Raw genomic sequence first — 15,214 nt, 5'->3', positions numbered from 1 at the left:
ATTGGAGCCACAGTTGGGAATCACAGTGGCCTTCACTGCTTTGCTCTGTTGATGTCAAACACACCTGAAAGGCCAAGAGAAGCCCTCACTGGTCTTGTCAAGTTGAGCATCTTTTTACAAAATTAAAAGTAACTTGAGTTTTGTTGTTATAGAAGCAATGTATGTCTAATATATAAAAAGAAAGAAAAAAAAGATAAAGTCAAAGGATTGAAATATCATTTATGTCTTCTTTTAGGAATTAAACTTAGTGTGTATTTTTGGTGTGATTCTTCTGAACTCTCTCTCTTTCTTTTTTTTTTTTAAACTCACCAAGGATATTTTCCCCCATTAATCTTTAGAGAGAGAGTGAAAGGGAAGGAGGAGGGGAGCAAAGGGGGGTGGGGGGAGAGAGAGAGAAAGAAAGAGAGAGAGAGAGAGAGAGACTGGTTATCTTCCACATGCCCCATCCAGGGCTGGGATTGAATCTGCAACTGACGTACGTACGTACTGTGCCCCTGACAGGAAATCAAACCCAAAACTCCCAGTCCACAGGCTGATACTCTAACTGACTAGGGTTGAACTTAACTCATTTTAACTAGCATTTCCCCTCTTATTGTAATTTTAGCCCCTTTCCTTATCGATGAATATTTCTTACAAATAGATTTGTCAATGGCTGTGGATTGTTCTGTTGCATAGATGGACTGTAACTTATGTTGCTGGGCATTTTAACTGTTTCCAGTTTTTCTCTAATAGTCTGCTGCAGCTACTTATCACCCCCAATTTTTTCATATCTATTTAGTCTTGTTACAGGCGGTTCTCAACCTGTGGGTTGCGACCCCTTTCACAGGGGTCGCCTAAGACTGTCGGAAAACACAGATATCTACATTACGATTCATAACAGTAGCAAAATTACAGTTATGAAGTAGCCAGGAAAATAATGTTATGGTTGAGGGTCACCACAACATGAGGAACTGTATTAAAGGATCTCAGCATTAGGAAGGTTGAGAACCACTGCTCTAAGACCATATCAGGTCCATTTCATTTAACCAAGTCCCAGAGGCAAACCTGAAATTACTCGGATCATCAGATGTAATACTTACAGTAACTCTGGCCATCTGATTCATACTGACAATTAGACAACTATCGATAGCTCTGAATCTTTAAGTTAATAGAATAAAACGGAATTAAGTAAATTATTTTATTTTTCCATCACCATTTATCCTTCCATCTACCAGTAAGTTCTTTTTGAAGTGAAAAGTTTCTTCCCTAAGGATCTTAGGAAGGCCCTCCCAGCTTAGTTTACAACAGCATGAAGTAAATGCTCAAGCCAGTACTTACCCACTTCTCCTTTATACTCATTTGCAGATGTTACAGCTGAAGTCCAAAGCCTGTTGGTTATGCCCATAGTATGAGCTTAACCATTTGTGAATTTTGTTTTAGCTTGTTTTTGTTCAGCATTCCTTTTAACTTTTTTTTTTTTTTTTTTTTGAGTGATTGTCGTATATCCAGCATTCTGTGAGACACAGAGGGAGATTTAGAGGAAGAAAAAATATCCCATGACCTTGAGGTTCTTATATGCTCCCTGAGAGGAAGAGGATGACACACCTAACCATTGCATGAAGATGGGCCAGATAATATGGCAGCAAGCCATCCACTTAAGAACCAAGACATGGGGGCTGTAAGAAAGCTCAGGGCAGGGTGTGGCCAGCTAGGGAAGACTTTGTTGTGGGACATGAGTTTGGATGAACTGCCTCTTATAGGCAGCAAGAAAATTGAAAGGGGTCAGCAGAAGCATGGTAGGTGGATGAGCAACAAAGATGTCTGAGCAGAAGTGAGCAGTTGCTGTGTAAGGTAGAGCCAAAAGAATAAGTAGAATGGACAGACCAGAGGGCTGTGCTAAATACTCCAAGTGTAAAAGTCCCCTGTCTACGCCATTACAACATGTATAATAATTTATGTGGCTTTATTTAAACACTTTCTAATTTTACCTTTCTCTTTCTATAGTATATCATTCTTGTCACAGTGAAGAGAAGTGTCCCCCTTGTACTTTCCTAACTCAGAAATGGTGCATGGGCAAACATGAGGTAAGTTTACTCTGTCATGTTCATTATTCCAGCCAGACATTTATTTTTATTGAATCACTTTGAGTTGTTAGTCTCATTTTTTCTCAAAATTAATACACCCACAAAGCAGAAGTTTGCTATTGACATGTAAAAAAAAAAAATTTTTACAGTATGCCCTAGCTCTGTGGTCAGCAAACTGTGGCTTAGCCACATGCGGCTCTTTGGCCCCTTGAGTGTGGCTCTTCCACAAAATACCACGGCCTGGGCGAGTCTATTTTGAAGAAGTGGCGTTAGAAGAAGTTTAAGTTTAAAAAATTTGGCTCTCAAAAGAAATTTCAATCGTTGTACTGTTGATATTTGGCTCTGTTGCTAATGAATTCGCCATCCACTGCTCTAGCTGGTTTGGCTTAGTGGATATAGTGTCGGTCTGCAGACTAGAGGATCCTGGGTTCGATTCCAGTCAAGGACATGTACCTTGGTAGCAGGTTCCCCAGCCCTGGTTGGGATGTGTGCAGGAGGCAACCAATCGATGTGTCTCTCTCACATAAATGTTTCTCTCTCTCCCTCTTCCTTCCACTCTCTATAAATCAATGGAAAAATATTCTGTTGAGGATTAACAGTAAAAAATATAAAGGTAAAAGAAAAAAAAATATAAAAGTAAATTAAGGTATACTTTGCATAACTATATACTACACATACACACACACACACACAAATACACACGGAAATAACACTCTAAATGGTAATGAGAATATAGCCAAGTCATTAGGGGAGGGGACAACAGAGGGCACTTAATGTGCAAAAGTTATCTCCAGTGCCATGGTAGTCGAGTAGGTAAGTGTTTAATGATCAGGAACTTCAATCTACCAAAATACTGATTCCAAAGTGTTACAAGCATGTACATCCTAAACTTCAAAGACCTCTTCAAGAGTGATAATTATGTGTCACTAGAGTCAAAGTATGTTTTTCATTTTGAGAGTTTTTGAAAAAATTTGAGTGATTATATAAAGGTAACCTTTGGTTCCATAGGAATACAATTCCTGCATCGTTTTCCTGGAGTGAGGAATCCCAGAAGGAGGCAATTTCTAAGAAAAAATGAGTTGGGGGTTACAATGGCTAATTAACTTAATTTTTTAAACGACAGAGTTGTCTAACGTTGTGGAGTCTATGAGTTAGGAGATATGAGGAGAGTTGAGTATTTAATTACACATAACAGTCCTGCCTTGGCCAGGTAATTCAGTTGGTTAGAATGTTGTCCCAATATGCCAAAGTTGTGGGTTTGATTCCCTGGTCAAGGCACATACAAGAATCAACCAATGGCCGAAACTGGTTTGGTTTAGTGGTAGAGCATCGGTCTTCGGACTGAAGGGTCCCAGGTTCAATTGCGGTTAAGGGCATGTACTTTGGTTGCGGGCACATCCCCGGTGGGGGGTGTGCAGGAAGTAGCTGGTCGATGTTTCTCTCTCATCGACGTTTCTAGCTCTCTATCTCTCTCCCTTCCTCTCTGTAAAAAATCAATAAAATAGCCAAAACCGGTTTGGCTGAATGGATAGAGCATCGGTCTGCAGACTGAAAGGTCCCGGGTTCGATTCTGGTCAAGGGCATGTACCTTGGTTGCGGGCATATCCCCAGTGGGGGGTGTGCAAGAGGCAGCTGATCGATGATTCTCTCTCATTGATGTTTCTAACTCTCTATCCCTCACTCTTCCTCTCTGTAAAAAATCAATAAAATATATTTTTTTAAAAAGATCCATCTTTAAAAAAAAAAATCAATAAAATATATTTAAAAAAATTAACCAATGAATACATAAATAAGTGGAACAACAAATCTCAATTTCTCTCTCTCTCTTCTTTTATCTCTCTCTTTCTCTTTCTCTTCCTTTTCCTCTTTCTCTTCCAAATCAATAAAAACACAACAGACAAACAGCCCTGCTTGAGCCCATGGACTGTCAGTGCCCCAGCTCTCAGGATTTGTCTGTCAACTTAGTGCCCTAGAGAAAAGATTGTCTGATCCCCCAGTTGGTCATAGCATTTCAGATATTCCTAGTTATGTGGCTTCACATGCTTATTACTCACCTTGGGAAGTTTATATCTCAAATCACACCTGGCTGTTCCCACATATCCTTTTGGGTCCTAACAAGCATTAAATAAGGTTCATATTTGTTTTTTATCTTAACTTTCTGACTTTGAAAAGTTGCCTAATTGTTTTCAGATAAAAATTACTTTTTGAAGAAAATGTCTTGCCCAGCCAGCATGGTTCAGTGGTTGAGTGTCGACCTGTGAATCATGCGTGGGTTGTGAGCTTGATCCGCAGTGTGGGGCATGCAAAAGACAGCTTTCTCTTCATCATTTATGTTTCTATCTCTCCTTCCCTCTGAAAACAATAAAAATGTATCTACACTAATAAAAGAGAAAGATGCAAATTGACCTTACCTTTGCAATGCCTACCAGCCAATCAGAAGTGATTATGCAGATTAACCAACAAAGATGGCAGATTAATTTGCATACTCAGGCAGTTAACGGCCGGGGGTGGAGCCGGATGCTTGTGTCGTTGCCATGGCACCGCCCAGGGGGCTCAGAGTTGGAGCAAAGGTGACTCCAGCCAAATAAGGGCAGTGCTGGCAGCCAGGGGAAGGAAGGCCCATTCTTGCATGAATCTTCGTGCATGGGGCCTCTAGTGTTTTTTATAAAAGAAAGAAAAAATGTTCTTTTTGAAAGTTTAGAAATGTTTAGATAGAAAGTTAAAACTCACCCCAAATCCCACATGGAGATGAAAAAAATCTGACTACTTCCTTCTCTCCTAGTTACGAAGCAACATCCCATGTCACCTGGTGGATATCTCTTGCGGATTACCTTGCAGTGCTGCGCTACCGTGTGGAATGCACAGGTGTCAGAGACTCTGTCACAAAGGAGAGTGTCTTGTGGATGAGGCTTGCAAGCAGCCCTGCACCACCCCCAGAGCTGACTGTGGCCACCCATGCATGGCACCCTGCCACCTCAGCTCCCCCTGCCCTGTGACTGCTTGCAAAGCCAAGGTGTGTATTCCCGGCTCCAGCTGTGGTACAGACTCTGGTTCTCTGAGTCTAGAACTGCCTGTAGCGGCACCTGGGCATGCATCCTTATCAGAGGTCATTGGTTACAAGAAACATCAAGTTAAGTTAGCAAGAGAAAGGTGGATTAAATTGCATAGATTTCTGTCAGCCCACCTTGAGATGGCCTTTTAAATATATAAGTGTCTGTTTTGTGCAAGATGTTTTACTAGGTGTTGGTACTATACCAGTGAATGGGAGACACATGGCCCCTTCAATTAGATGGGTCAGATAATTAATTACTCAATTATGACTGATGTCATGAAGGAGTATTACACCCGTGTAAAGGGAGCTGTGAGAGTATGTGAGAAGGGGACTAACATGGTCTGAGGGATTAAGCAAGGCACCCTTTCCCTTCCCTTCCCTCCCCCCCAGCCAGGAGGTAAAAGTAGTGGGATGAGGAGTAGTTGGTTAGGCCTTGACTGGTTCTGGGTCAAATGTGGTCTCTGGTTCATTGATAAAAACTCCATTCTAGGCCTGTCCTTTCAGGTGGAGTTAAGGATGAGAGAGGCTTTAAAAGTGAAAGCCGCCTGTTCACGTTGTTGCCATGTACTAAATGTCTCTCCATGTTAATCTTCTCTCAGATTGAGCTGCAGTGTGAATGTGGACGAAGAAAAGAGATCATGATTTGCTCTGAAGCATCCAGTACTTATCAAAGGTTAGTGCTACCTAAATGGTAACAATTGGTGGATCTAAGTAAAGGGAATACATGTGTTTATTGTAGGATCCTTGCAACTTTTGTAAAAGTTGGAAAGTTTTTAAGAAAATTTCCTTGAATTTCATTTTTCTGGTTCAAAGAAAAGGTACTGCTTTATGTACCTTTCCTTTCTGAACTTTAATTTATAAAATAACCTCTTTATTTCTCCTCCTCCTTTTTCCTCTCTCCCTTTTGGTCTTATTACACCATGAAATCAGAAGGAAAGATGTCCTGAAGTTACTTCAAAGGCCCTACCAGTGGTGGTGGCATAGCTAGGACCAAGTCCTGTGCTCTTCCCCTGGGTGGGGGTTTCTGACTGTCTCTGCAGCCTCCAGAAATCTTGGGACCCATGTGTGCACACAGGGATCTGAGTAAAGAAGGGGAAGTGTTAGGAATGGATGGTTGTGGCCATGGATAGAGATGTGCCATGGAGATAGGACTTTATAACTATGCAGACGACAGAGAGTGGCAGTGTTGGGCTACCTCAGAGTACCAGGCATTGCCCTGAATATTCAAGGGGCCACTGAGGAATGGATTATTTCATAGTTTCCCGTGGAGCTAGCTGCTTAGACTCTGATTGGGGAGATGAGCCATCAGTAGTTAATAGCAGATGGGCTTTCCAGGCCACACAAATTGTTGAGTGATAGCTATGCCTGGAAGGAAGTCTGTGTGCCTTGTATGAGGAGGTTCTTGTAAAACTGCAATGCCTTTTCTTCCCTTTCTTTTTTATACTTCAGAATAGCTGCTATTTCCATGGCCTCTAAAATAACAGACATGCAGCTTGGAGATTCAGTGGAGATCAGCAAGTTAATTACTAAGAAGGAAATGCACCAAGCCAGGTAATTTTTTTCTTTTTTAATCTTCACACAGGATATTTTTCCATTGATTTTTGGAGAGAGAGAAGGACAGAGAGAAATATTTATTTGAGAGAAACAGATCAACTGGTTGCTTCTTGCACATGCCCTGACCAGGGCCCAGGCCGAGGAGGAGCCTGCAACCTAGATATGTACTCTTGACCCCAGGACCCTTCTGTCCACAAGCTGAGGCTCTATCCATTGAGCAAAACTGGCCAGGGCAAGCCAGGTAATTTAAAAATATGTGGCTGTGCCTTTTTTCTCCTATTAAGCTTAATTTCCAAAGGGCAGGAACAATTCATTTCTCAGTACCTCACAGTAAAACCATGTTCACAGAGGTATTCAACAGACCTTTGGCATTAAGAGTCACACACAGTCTAATCAAAGGAATTTTACTCAGTGTATAGCTGAGCCTAGAAGAGACTTTTCCAGGCCTCACTCCAGCCAGTAGCCAGAGGAAGCAGAGGTGTAGATGTGTTTAGCCTGGCCCACTGGAGAATAGAGAACCAGAGGTAGCTATGTCTGGAGGTGGAGGTGGGGCTGTCAGAGGGGTACTGGGAACATTTTTGAGGACTGAGCATGGAGGGGACATTCTGAGGCCCTTCTGAGGATTCCTCAACTTAAATAAATAACTCAGGCCTGCCCGCCCGTTCTTGACAAGGACCTCATCCAGCCATCCTCTGACCTAGAGTTTGCTCTGTTTCCAGGTTGACTGATAACTAAGATCTTATTGCTAGCTAAAAACTGTGAAACCTGTGCTCTGACTTTATTTTTTTCATTTACTTCCCAAGGCTGGAATGTGATGAGGAGTGTTCAGCCTTAGAAAGGAAAAAGTAAGTAATGTCAGCTATTGTTCATCTAATTGTCCTTAAGCTCTGTGAAACTATGGGAGGAAGCAACCCTCAGCCATTCACTTGCTTCTGCTCTGTGTATTTTCCTGCTATTGGAGAGCAAGAGAAACTTGATCATCAAGAATTGAAGTATCCAAGGATAAACTACCTAACACGTTTCAGCATATTTCTGAAATGTGAGCTCATATGGTTTGGGGCACGATATAAACATCACATGCCACAGCATGCTTATTCATGACTAGCAGACTTCCTGTTTCCACTGGAGATAAGAGACTTAAAAAATTTTTTATTTGAGGCTTAAAGTTTTTTAGTGAACTTTCATGTTGAAGTATAATATATTTGTAGAAGATCAGAAGTATATAGATCAGTGAGTCATCACAAAGTAAATACAATGTTATAATCAGCACCAGGTCAAGAAATGGAAAATTACCAGAATCCTCTCTTATATTCCACAAAGATATAACCTCTTATTCTGACTTCTGACACTTCAGATTAGTTTTGTCTGTTTTTGAAATTTATATACGTAAATGATGAAATCATATAGCTTGTATTAGTCTTGTCTGGCTTCTTTCCTTACATTTATGACATTCATTCCTGTTGTTGCATCTAGTAGTACTTTGTTCACTTTCATTCCCACATATTTTATTGTATTAATATATCATAATCTTTTCTATCATTAATAGATATCTGTTTTATCAGTACTGGGCTTTTTTTCTTTTTTAATCTTCACACAGGATATTTTTCCATTGATTTTTAGAGAGAGGGGGAAGGACAGAGAGAAATATTGATTTGAGAGAAACACATCAATTGGTTGCTTCCTGCACATGCCCCAAGCAGGGCCCCAGCCAGGGCCCAGGCCGGGGAGGAGCCTGCAGCCTAGATACGTGCTCTTGACCCCAGGACCCTTCTGCCCACAAGCTGAGGCTCTGTCCACTGAGCCAAACTGGCCAGGGCAAGCCAGGTAATTTAAAAATGTGTGGCTACGCCTTCTTTCTCCTATTAAGCTTAATTTCCAAAGGTCAGGAACAATTCATTTCTCAGTACCTCACAGTAAAGCAATGTACACAAAGGTATACAAATAATGTTCTGTAAAGATTAAAACTAAAGATGAAACACAGCTCTTGGCACAAGCCTAGCACGTAGTAGGTATTCAGTAAATGTCACTTACTGATTACAATTGGCTCTCTATTTCTGAAAACCTTTTAAATTTCTCCCCAATCTTAGAGTGATGACATAATGACTCTCACTGTATGTTTTTTCTTAAATACCCACTGACCTGAGAAAAAAAGGAAATGCAAATTTAAAAGAAAAAAAAAAGTCTTCTGAAGTTGCAGATATATACTTCATTGCAGAAATGAAAAACTGGCAGGCCAGATTTTCCCACAGACATGTTTTAATGGTGTTTAAATTTGAATTAGTTTTAATTAGCCAATTAAAACATCAAAAAATCGCCCCCTTAGGAATGTTCTTGAATTTTTGAAAATTAAGCTTACTTTGAAAAATTGGAAAATCTAGCAATAGTAAACCAGATTCTTATGAGCATTAAGCTTGCAAAGGACCCCTGTCTCTGTATAAGTGAAAATAATACTAAGTGTTAAGCTCATCTTTAAAAAAAAAGACATTACCTGGGTGTTGGTGAGCTGCCATGAGACTCATACACTGTTGGTCAAAACACAAACGGGCAGTTGTGGAGGCCATTGAACATGTGATGACCAGGGGTCTGAGGTCCGTACAGTGTAACCCAGTAATCCCACAACAGGAAAAATTTTCCAGAGAAATCTTAAAAGTTCTTGGCTCAAAGATACTGTAATATCACTTATAATATTGAGAAATGAGAACTGTTAAATGACCCTAAAGGAGGAAAGTTTAAGTAAATTGTGGGATATACATAGTTAGAGGATTACGCACAAGTGTGTGAAAACCAAACAATAATATGAGAAAAGCTAATCATATAATGATGGGGGGAAAGAGGCCAAGTTTTATCAGTGTATTTATAGGGAGAGAAATCTGAAAGGAAATATACAAAAATGCAGTGCATATGTTGTTAACAGGATTATTTATTTTCCAGACTTCTATAATGTGATGTTAATTTTAATATTTATAGATCTACTTAAATAATCTGATGTTTAGGTGAAACCTCATCCCTCATTGACCATGTCCAGTACTCTCAAACCCTCAGCCTTCTTTTTACCAAAAAAATCTAAGTCCCCAATGTTAGCCTATGGCTTGCTCAGACCCATATAGATCTGTCTTGTATACTTTCTTCTGTGAAGACAATACTGTATTTTATCCCAAGTTGTTATTATTTTTTCCTTAATAATCGGGTTTACCAAAATGAGATCACCCTATATAATAAAAATGTACTATGCAAATTGTCCCCTCAACCGGGAGGTCGTCTGGGACTTTGACCAGAAGGCAGGGCCTTCCAGGGGAAGGGAAGGAGGCCCTGGTCAGCAGCCACTAGGGACCCTACCAGTGCACAAGTTTCGTGCACTGGGTCTCTAGTTAATGTATAAAGAACTTGGGACATGGTGAGCACTTTGTGTTACTATAAGATAGTTTCCTCCTCCTTTCCTTTTATTTACATACTCTTCTCTTACTTTTAGGCGATTAGCAGAGGCATTTGATATCAGTGATGATTCTGATCCTTTCAACGTACGTTCTTCAGCATCAAAATTTAGTGACAGTTTGAAAGAAGATGCCAGGTATGTAACTTGTTACTTACTCTCTTGAGTAGGCTTACAAGAATGTTTTGTCTTTTAAGATAGAACTAATATGTACTCCTCTGTGATTGAGCCAGTTAAAGTTTATATATCTATTACAGGAGATTATATAATGTTTAATAAAAATCCTTCTCTTGATTTCTCTGAACTATTCCTTGAAGAATTGAAGTTGGTGTGTGTGTGTTTGTGTGTGTGTGTGTGTGTGTGGCCCCTATGGTATGTGTTTGGGCCTCCCTGGGGCTGGACTAGCCTAAACACTCTGGTCAAATGCCAATTCTGTCCACCCAGGTCTCATATTGTCCACTTATCTCCTAAACCTCTGATGGCTATTTCTTCTTCCACCTTCTCCTTTCTTATATTTGTATTCTCTTTCTTAGTTCAGTCATAATCAATATTCTGTTATCTGACAAATCCTGGCCTCTGCAGTTTTTCTGCTCACATTGTCCATTATAGTTCATTTAGTTCACTTATTCTTTGTCCCCACTTTACAGGCAGAAAGGGTGGGCAGGAGGGATTTTCATAGAGCAGAAACATGAAGTTAACTGTCGTGATTTCTCATTTCAGGAAGGACCTAAAGTTTGTCAGTGACGTGGAGAAGGAAATGGAAGCCCTCGTGGAAGCCGTGAATAAGGTTGAAATCAAAACATCCCATTGGACATGTCTCTGAGGCCAACTTGATAAAAAGTCAAATCCCAGAAGCACTGTTGGTATAGTGTAGTTGTAGAAAAGTCACAACTTCCTCTTAAGGATTCTTGTCTTTCCCAAAAGCCCAGCCATAATAATATCCACAGAAGCCCTGTCCTGGTTTAGGAAAGTCATCTGCAGTAAATTACATGTAAATAAATATCCTAGTTCATGGCCTAAGGGTGGGTGAAGAAACCTGGACAAGGGCTTTCAATAGTGATAGTTCAAAGGTTATGTGAGATACTTAGGGAGACATGCCGGGCCCTCAGATCTCTGAAGGGCTGTTGTATAATAGGACACATTAGTTCTTTATTATCCCAAAAGCAGGAAAGAAATCCTTGGGTAAAGGTAAAAAGACGGCTGACTAGAGGTGAAGACTAATGGGCGTAGACTTTTTCAGGAGTCTCAAGAGAGTGAGGCTTCACCCAGCCGGCATGGCTCAGTGGTTGAGGGTCAACCTATGAACCCGGAGGTCACTATTTGATTCATGGTCAGGGCACATGCTTGGGTTGCGGGTTTGATCCCCAGTGTTGGGCATGCAGGAGGCAGCCAATCAATTATTCTCTCTCATTGATGTTTTTATCTCTTCATCTCCCTTCCTCTGAAATCAATAAAAATATAATTTTTTTAAAAAGTGAGGCCTCTCCTGGAGGCAGCCAGGGATGTTGAGAAGGTAGCTTGAAACAAAAGAAGTCTTTAGTCAGGAGCAGCCGGCTGCACAGTGGCTCCCTCTTCATTCTGTGGAGACTCAGAAGAGTGAGGATGAGATGCTTTAGCTTCACATCTAATAAAGTTTTCCTTCCCATCATCTTTCTTGCCCCCTATCATTCCTCCCCTTCGTTCTCACTTTCCAGCAGGATACTAACACAAAGGAGGAAATGGAATAACTGTTCATCTTCTAATTAGGAAACTTGAGCAAATGTATTTTTCTTTTTTTCTTTTTAATATGTTTTTATTGAATTCAGAGAGGAAGGAAGAGGGAGAGAGAGAGTTTGAAATGTCAATGACAAGAGAGGATCATTGATTGGCTGCCTCCTGCATGGCTGCCCCACGTGGGTCAAGCCTGCAACCCAGGCATGTGCCCTGACTGGGAATCTAGCCATGACCTCCTGGTTCATAGGTCGATGCACAACCACTGAGCCACGCTGGCTGGGCCTGAGCAGATGTATGTTTCTGCTTGGGTGTCTGTATCTGCACATATATGATTTTTAGTGCAGAGGTACTTTTTTTAGGAAGTGAGATTTTCTTGTTTTGTAAGCTGTACATTTATTTAGTCATTTCTTGGGATTATCACCCTCTCCTCACCTTATGGGCCACCTCAGTAGGAACCATTCACCGTCTAAGTCTTAGTTCCCTTATCCTTGTCCCTCACCTGGGCAGCTACTACTGTGTGGCTGACAGTAGGTGAAGTGCATCAGCCCCCATCTTCCCACACCGCTGTCCTGGTTTGGCAGCCAGTGAAGTGCTGTGCCCTGTAGGCCTCTAAAACTCAGCTGCCTTTCTATTGCCCCAGGCTGTTCTGGTGTGGGGGGAAGGACCTTTGTAAGCATATTCGGGTTTCAAGATAATTTTTTTCACTCATTCTCTTTTCCCTTAATATAGGGAAAGAACAGTAAGAAGAGCCACTTCTTCCCTCCCATGAACAGAGACCACCGCCGGATCATCCACGACCTGGCCCAGGTGTACGGCCTGGAGAGCGTGAGCTATGACAGTGAACCGAAGCGCAATGTCGTCGTCATTGCCGTCAGGTGGGTTGGTCTTGCCATCGTAGGAGGAACTGCTTGGTAGGGCACACTGGACCCAGGAAGCAGTCTGTCAGTGTTTGCTTTCCTTACTTCCTCTCCCGGAAGAATAGTTCTCCTTCTGGGACAGCCACCCTGAGGTGATCTAAAGGTCCAGAGAGCCAAAGCTTCGGTCCACAGAACAGACGCACCTAAAGAATACAAGCCTCACATCTGCCCAGATCCACATCTGTCACTGGAGGCAGCATTCCTTAGGCTGAGGGAGCAGACCCTGAGGGCCTGGGTTGGGTGCCTGCCCATCACATCTGTCCCTTTTTCCCTTCTGTCCTGGCATGATGGAAACAGAAAGAATGCTGCACTGTGACTTAAAGCGTTTACCATCAGAGGAAACAGGGGCAGTAATGTGAGACAGGAGGGGACAAGGAGGATCTAGGATAAAGATGAGATGAGAAAAAGAAGGTAACCAGTGGTGGAAGGGACGAAGGTTATATGAAGGTGACATGTCTGAGCAGAGAGATGTCATATCAAAGAGTGCTCAGTCACATCATAGCATCACGGACTGGATTTCTAGCTGTTGGCCTGTCTCCACAGAGAATTCTCACTTTTCAATATTTTGTGTTCTTTTATCAGAGGGAAGTCTGTTTGTCCAGCTACCACGTTGACAAGTGTACTTGAAAAGGAAATGCAAGCACGGCCTCCACCCCCAATTCCTCATCACAGACAGTCAGACAAGTAAGAATTGTTCAGCTGCTTTCCAAAGGGTCCTGGCTGTTCAAAGAAGCTAGCAGGGCTGAGCTATCCTGGGCTGCCCCAGCCATTGGTGGCTTCTTAGGCCTGGCCTTGGGGTTCCATGTTCAAATATATGAGGTTTGACTGGATGTCAGACACATTTGTCATGTTGTAGAGGTTCCAATTTGATGTTTGCTATGCCTACTTCCGCTCAAGGAAGAGCAGTCATGATGTAATTTCCATGGTGTCGCTGGAGACACTGGAAAGTGGATTCAGCCTGTCACACCAGATGACTTAGAAACATCACGCAGTTTACAGCAGTTAACTCTGGATGGAAGTGGGATGGGTGTGGGGAGTTGGCAGGAAAGGGGGGATCTTTTATGTTTTGCTCCACTTCCATACGATTTGAGTCATTTTTACAATAAAAACATGCATTCATAATTTAAAGAGAGAAGAAAACCACATTGGCAAGCAATAGCAAGTCTGCCGGGTGTTTTCTCAGGAGCAAGGAAAGAGCACTGTCCCTCCCCCTCCCTGCAGAGGGAGCCGGCTGCCTTACTGTGATGAAGCAGGACTGTTGGAAGTTCCTCTGAAACCCATAAGGCTCCTACTGCTGTTCTGGCCTTCCACACAGAAGCCCTGGCAGTACCTTCTACACAAAACCTCTGGGAGCATGGGTACAGCCGTGTACAAGGTCAACATAAGGGTCATAGCAACCGCTGTGGGACCAGATAGAGCAGCTGGGTGTTGCCCATTGGACACAGCCCCAGCAGGAGCGTCTGGGGCCATGTAACCCCCAGTGTCTGCCCCAATCATCCCTGGGAAGTAAGTGGCCTAGATTCCAGTCAGCGCAGATTGCCTGTCTACTTGGGCAGTGGTTTTGGAAACAGGTGGAGTATTTTACATATTATTCCACAGCCGCCTCCAGTACCACCTGGGCATAACCATGTGTAGTCATGGTGTCTTCCCCCTCTCCCTCCTTTGTTTGCTTAATTTTTATATAAAACTGTATTGTTGAAAATTTTTAGAATAGAGAAAATAGTATTAATATAATAAACCCCTGTGCACCTATCACCAAATTTCAACAGTTCTTAGCTCATGTAGACCCTGCTGTCTTTTTTTTTTTAATGTATATTTTTTAAATTGATTTCAGAGAGGAAGGAAGAGGGAAAGAGAGAGAGAAACGTCAATGGTGAGAGAGAATCATTGATCAGCTGCCTCCTGCATGCCCCCTACTTGGTATCGAGCCCACAACACAGGCATGTGCCCTTGACCGGAATCGAACCTGAGACCCTTCAGTCCACAAGCCAACACTGTCCACTGAGCCAAACTGCTAGGGCCCTGCTATCTTATCATAGCTTCACAAATGATAAATCAGCCTATTAACTTCCTAAAGACCTGAATTTGGGTTCTTCCAGAAAGAAAAGATGTATTATTCTTTGATTGCTTTTCAGGAATGCTGGGAGCAATAATTTACAGAAGATAGAAAAGGAGACGGTAATTGACTACTTTGATGTCCAGGACTGAGAAACTCAAGATGCACTTAGATGAAAGAATGATTAGGTGGGGATTCGTTTGCCAGCAGATAAATCATGCTTATTCCCAACTTCATGGTGGACTTATAGCCTCTCATACTGTCTTGTATTGATATGTTCAAAGCATGAGTGTGTCAGAAATCCCCTGTCCTCTGATCCCTCAGTATGAAGTGTCTTTGTGCAGCTAGATGCTGGCTGCACGGTCACTAGAGATTCAGTCATGTATTTGCAGAAGCTCCTCACACCTTCACTGTGATTGCTCAGAGGCT

The 15,214-nt window shown here is 42.0% G+C and overlaps 1 protein-coding gene across 7 annotated transcripts in view; it reads left to right on the top strand.

The window, feature by feature from the left end:
• Positions 1-15,214, top strand: part of NFX1 (nuclear transcription factor, X-box binding 1) — a 72,428-nt gene that overhangs the window by 36,480 nt on the left and 20,734 nt on the right. For 4 of the 7 annotated variants that reach the window (XM_036433561.2, XM_036433558.2, XM_036433556.2 and 1 more), the window contains 10 exons: positions 1,984-2,063; positions 4,846-5,076; positions 5,715-5,788; positions 6,565-6,666; positions 7,473-7,514; positions 10,139-10,237; positions 10,820-10,886; positions 12,542-12,687; positions 13,312-13,413; positions 14,865-15,016. In XM_036433561.2, the coding sequence (XP_036289454.1) occupies positions 1,984-2,063; positions 4,846-5,076; positions 5,715-5,788; positions 6,565-6,666; positions 7,473-7,514; positions 10,139-10,237; positions 10,820-10,886; positions 12,542-12,687; positions 13,312-13,413; positions 14,865-14,937 (1,016 nt within the window). In that variant the 3' untranslated portion in view covers positions 14,938-15,016. Of the gene's footprint in view, positions 1-1,983; positions 2,064-4,845; positions 5,077-5,714; positions 5,789-6,564; positions 6,667-7,472; positions 7,515-10,138; positions 10,238-10,819; positions 10,887-12,541; positions 12,688-13,311; positions 13,414-14,864; positions 15,017-15,214 lie in introns of those variants that run through there. The other 3 variants (XM_036433557.2, XM_036433560.2, XR_006741265.1) reach the window with 3 other exon arrangements.

Source organism: Pipistrellus kuhlii, unplaced genomic scaffold (genome assembly GCF_014108245.1).
Source record: "Pipistrellus kuhlii isolate mPipKuh1 unplaced genomic scaffold, mPipKuh1.p scaffold_m20_p_12, whole genome shotgun sequence".
Classification (NCBI taxonomy): domain Eukaryota; kingdom Metazoa; phylum Chordata; class Mammalia; order Chiroptera; family Vespertilionidae; genus Pipistrellus; species Pipistrellus kuhlii.
The sequence above is the reverse complement of the archived record's forward strand: the minus strand, read 5'-3'. Positions and strand labels throughout refer to the sequence as shown.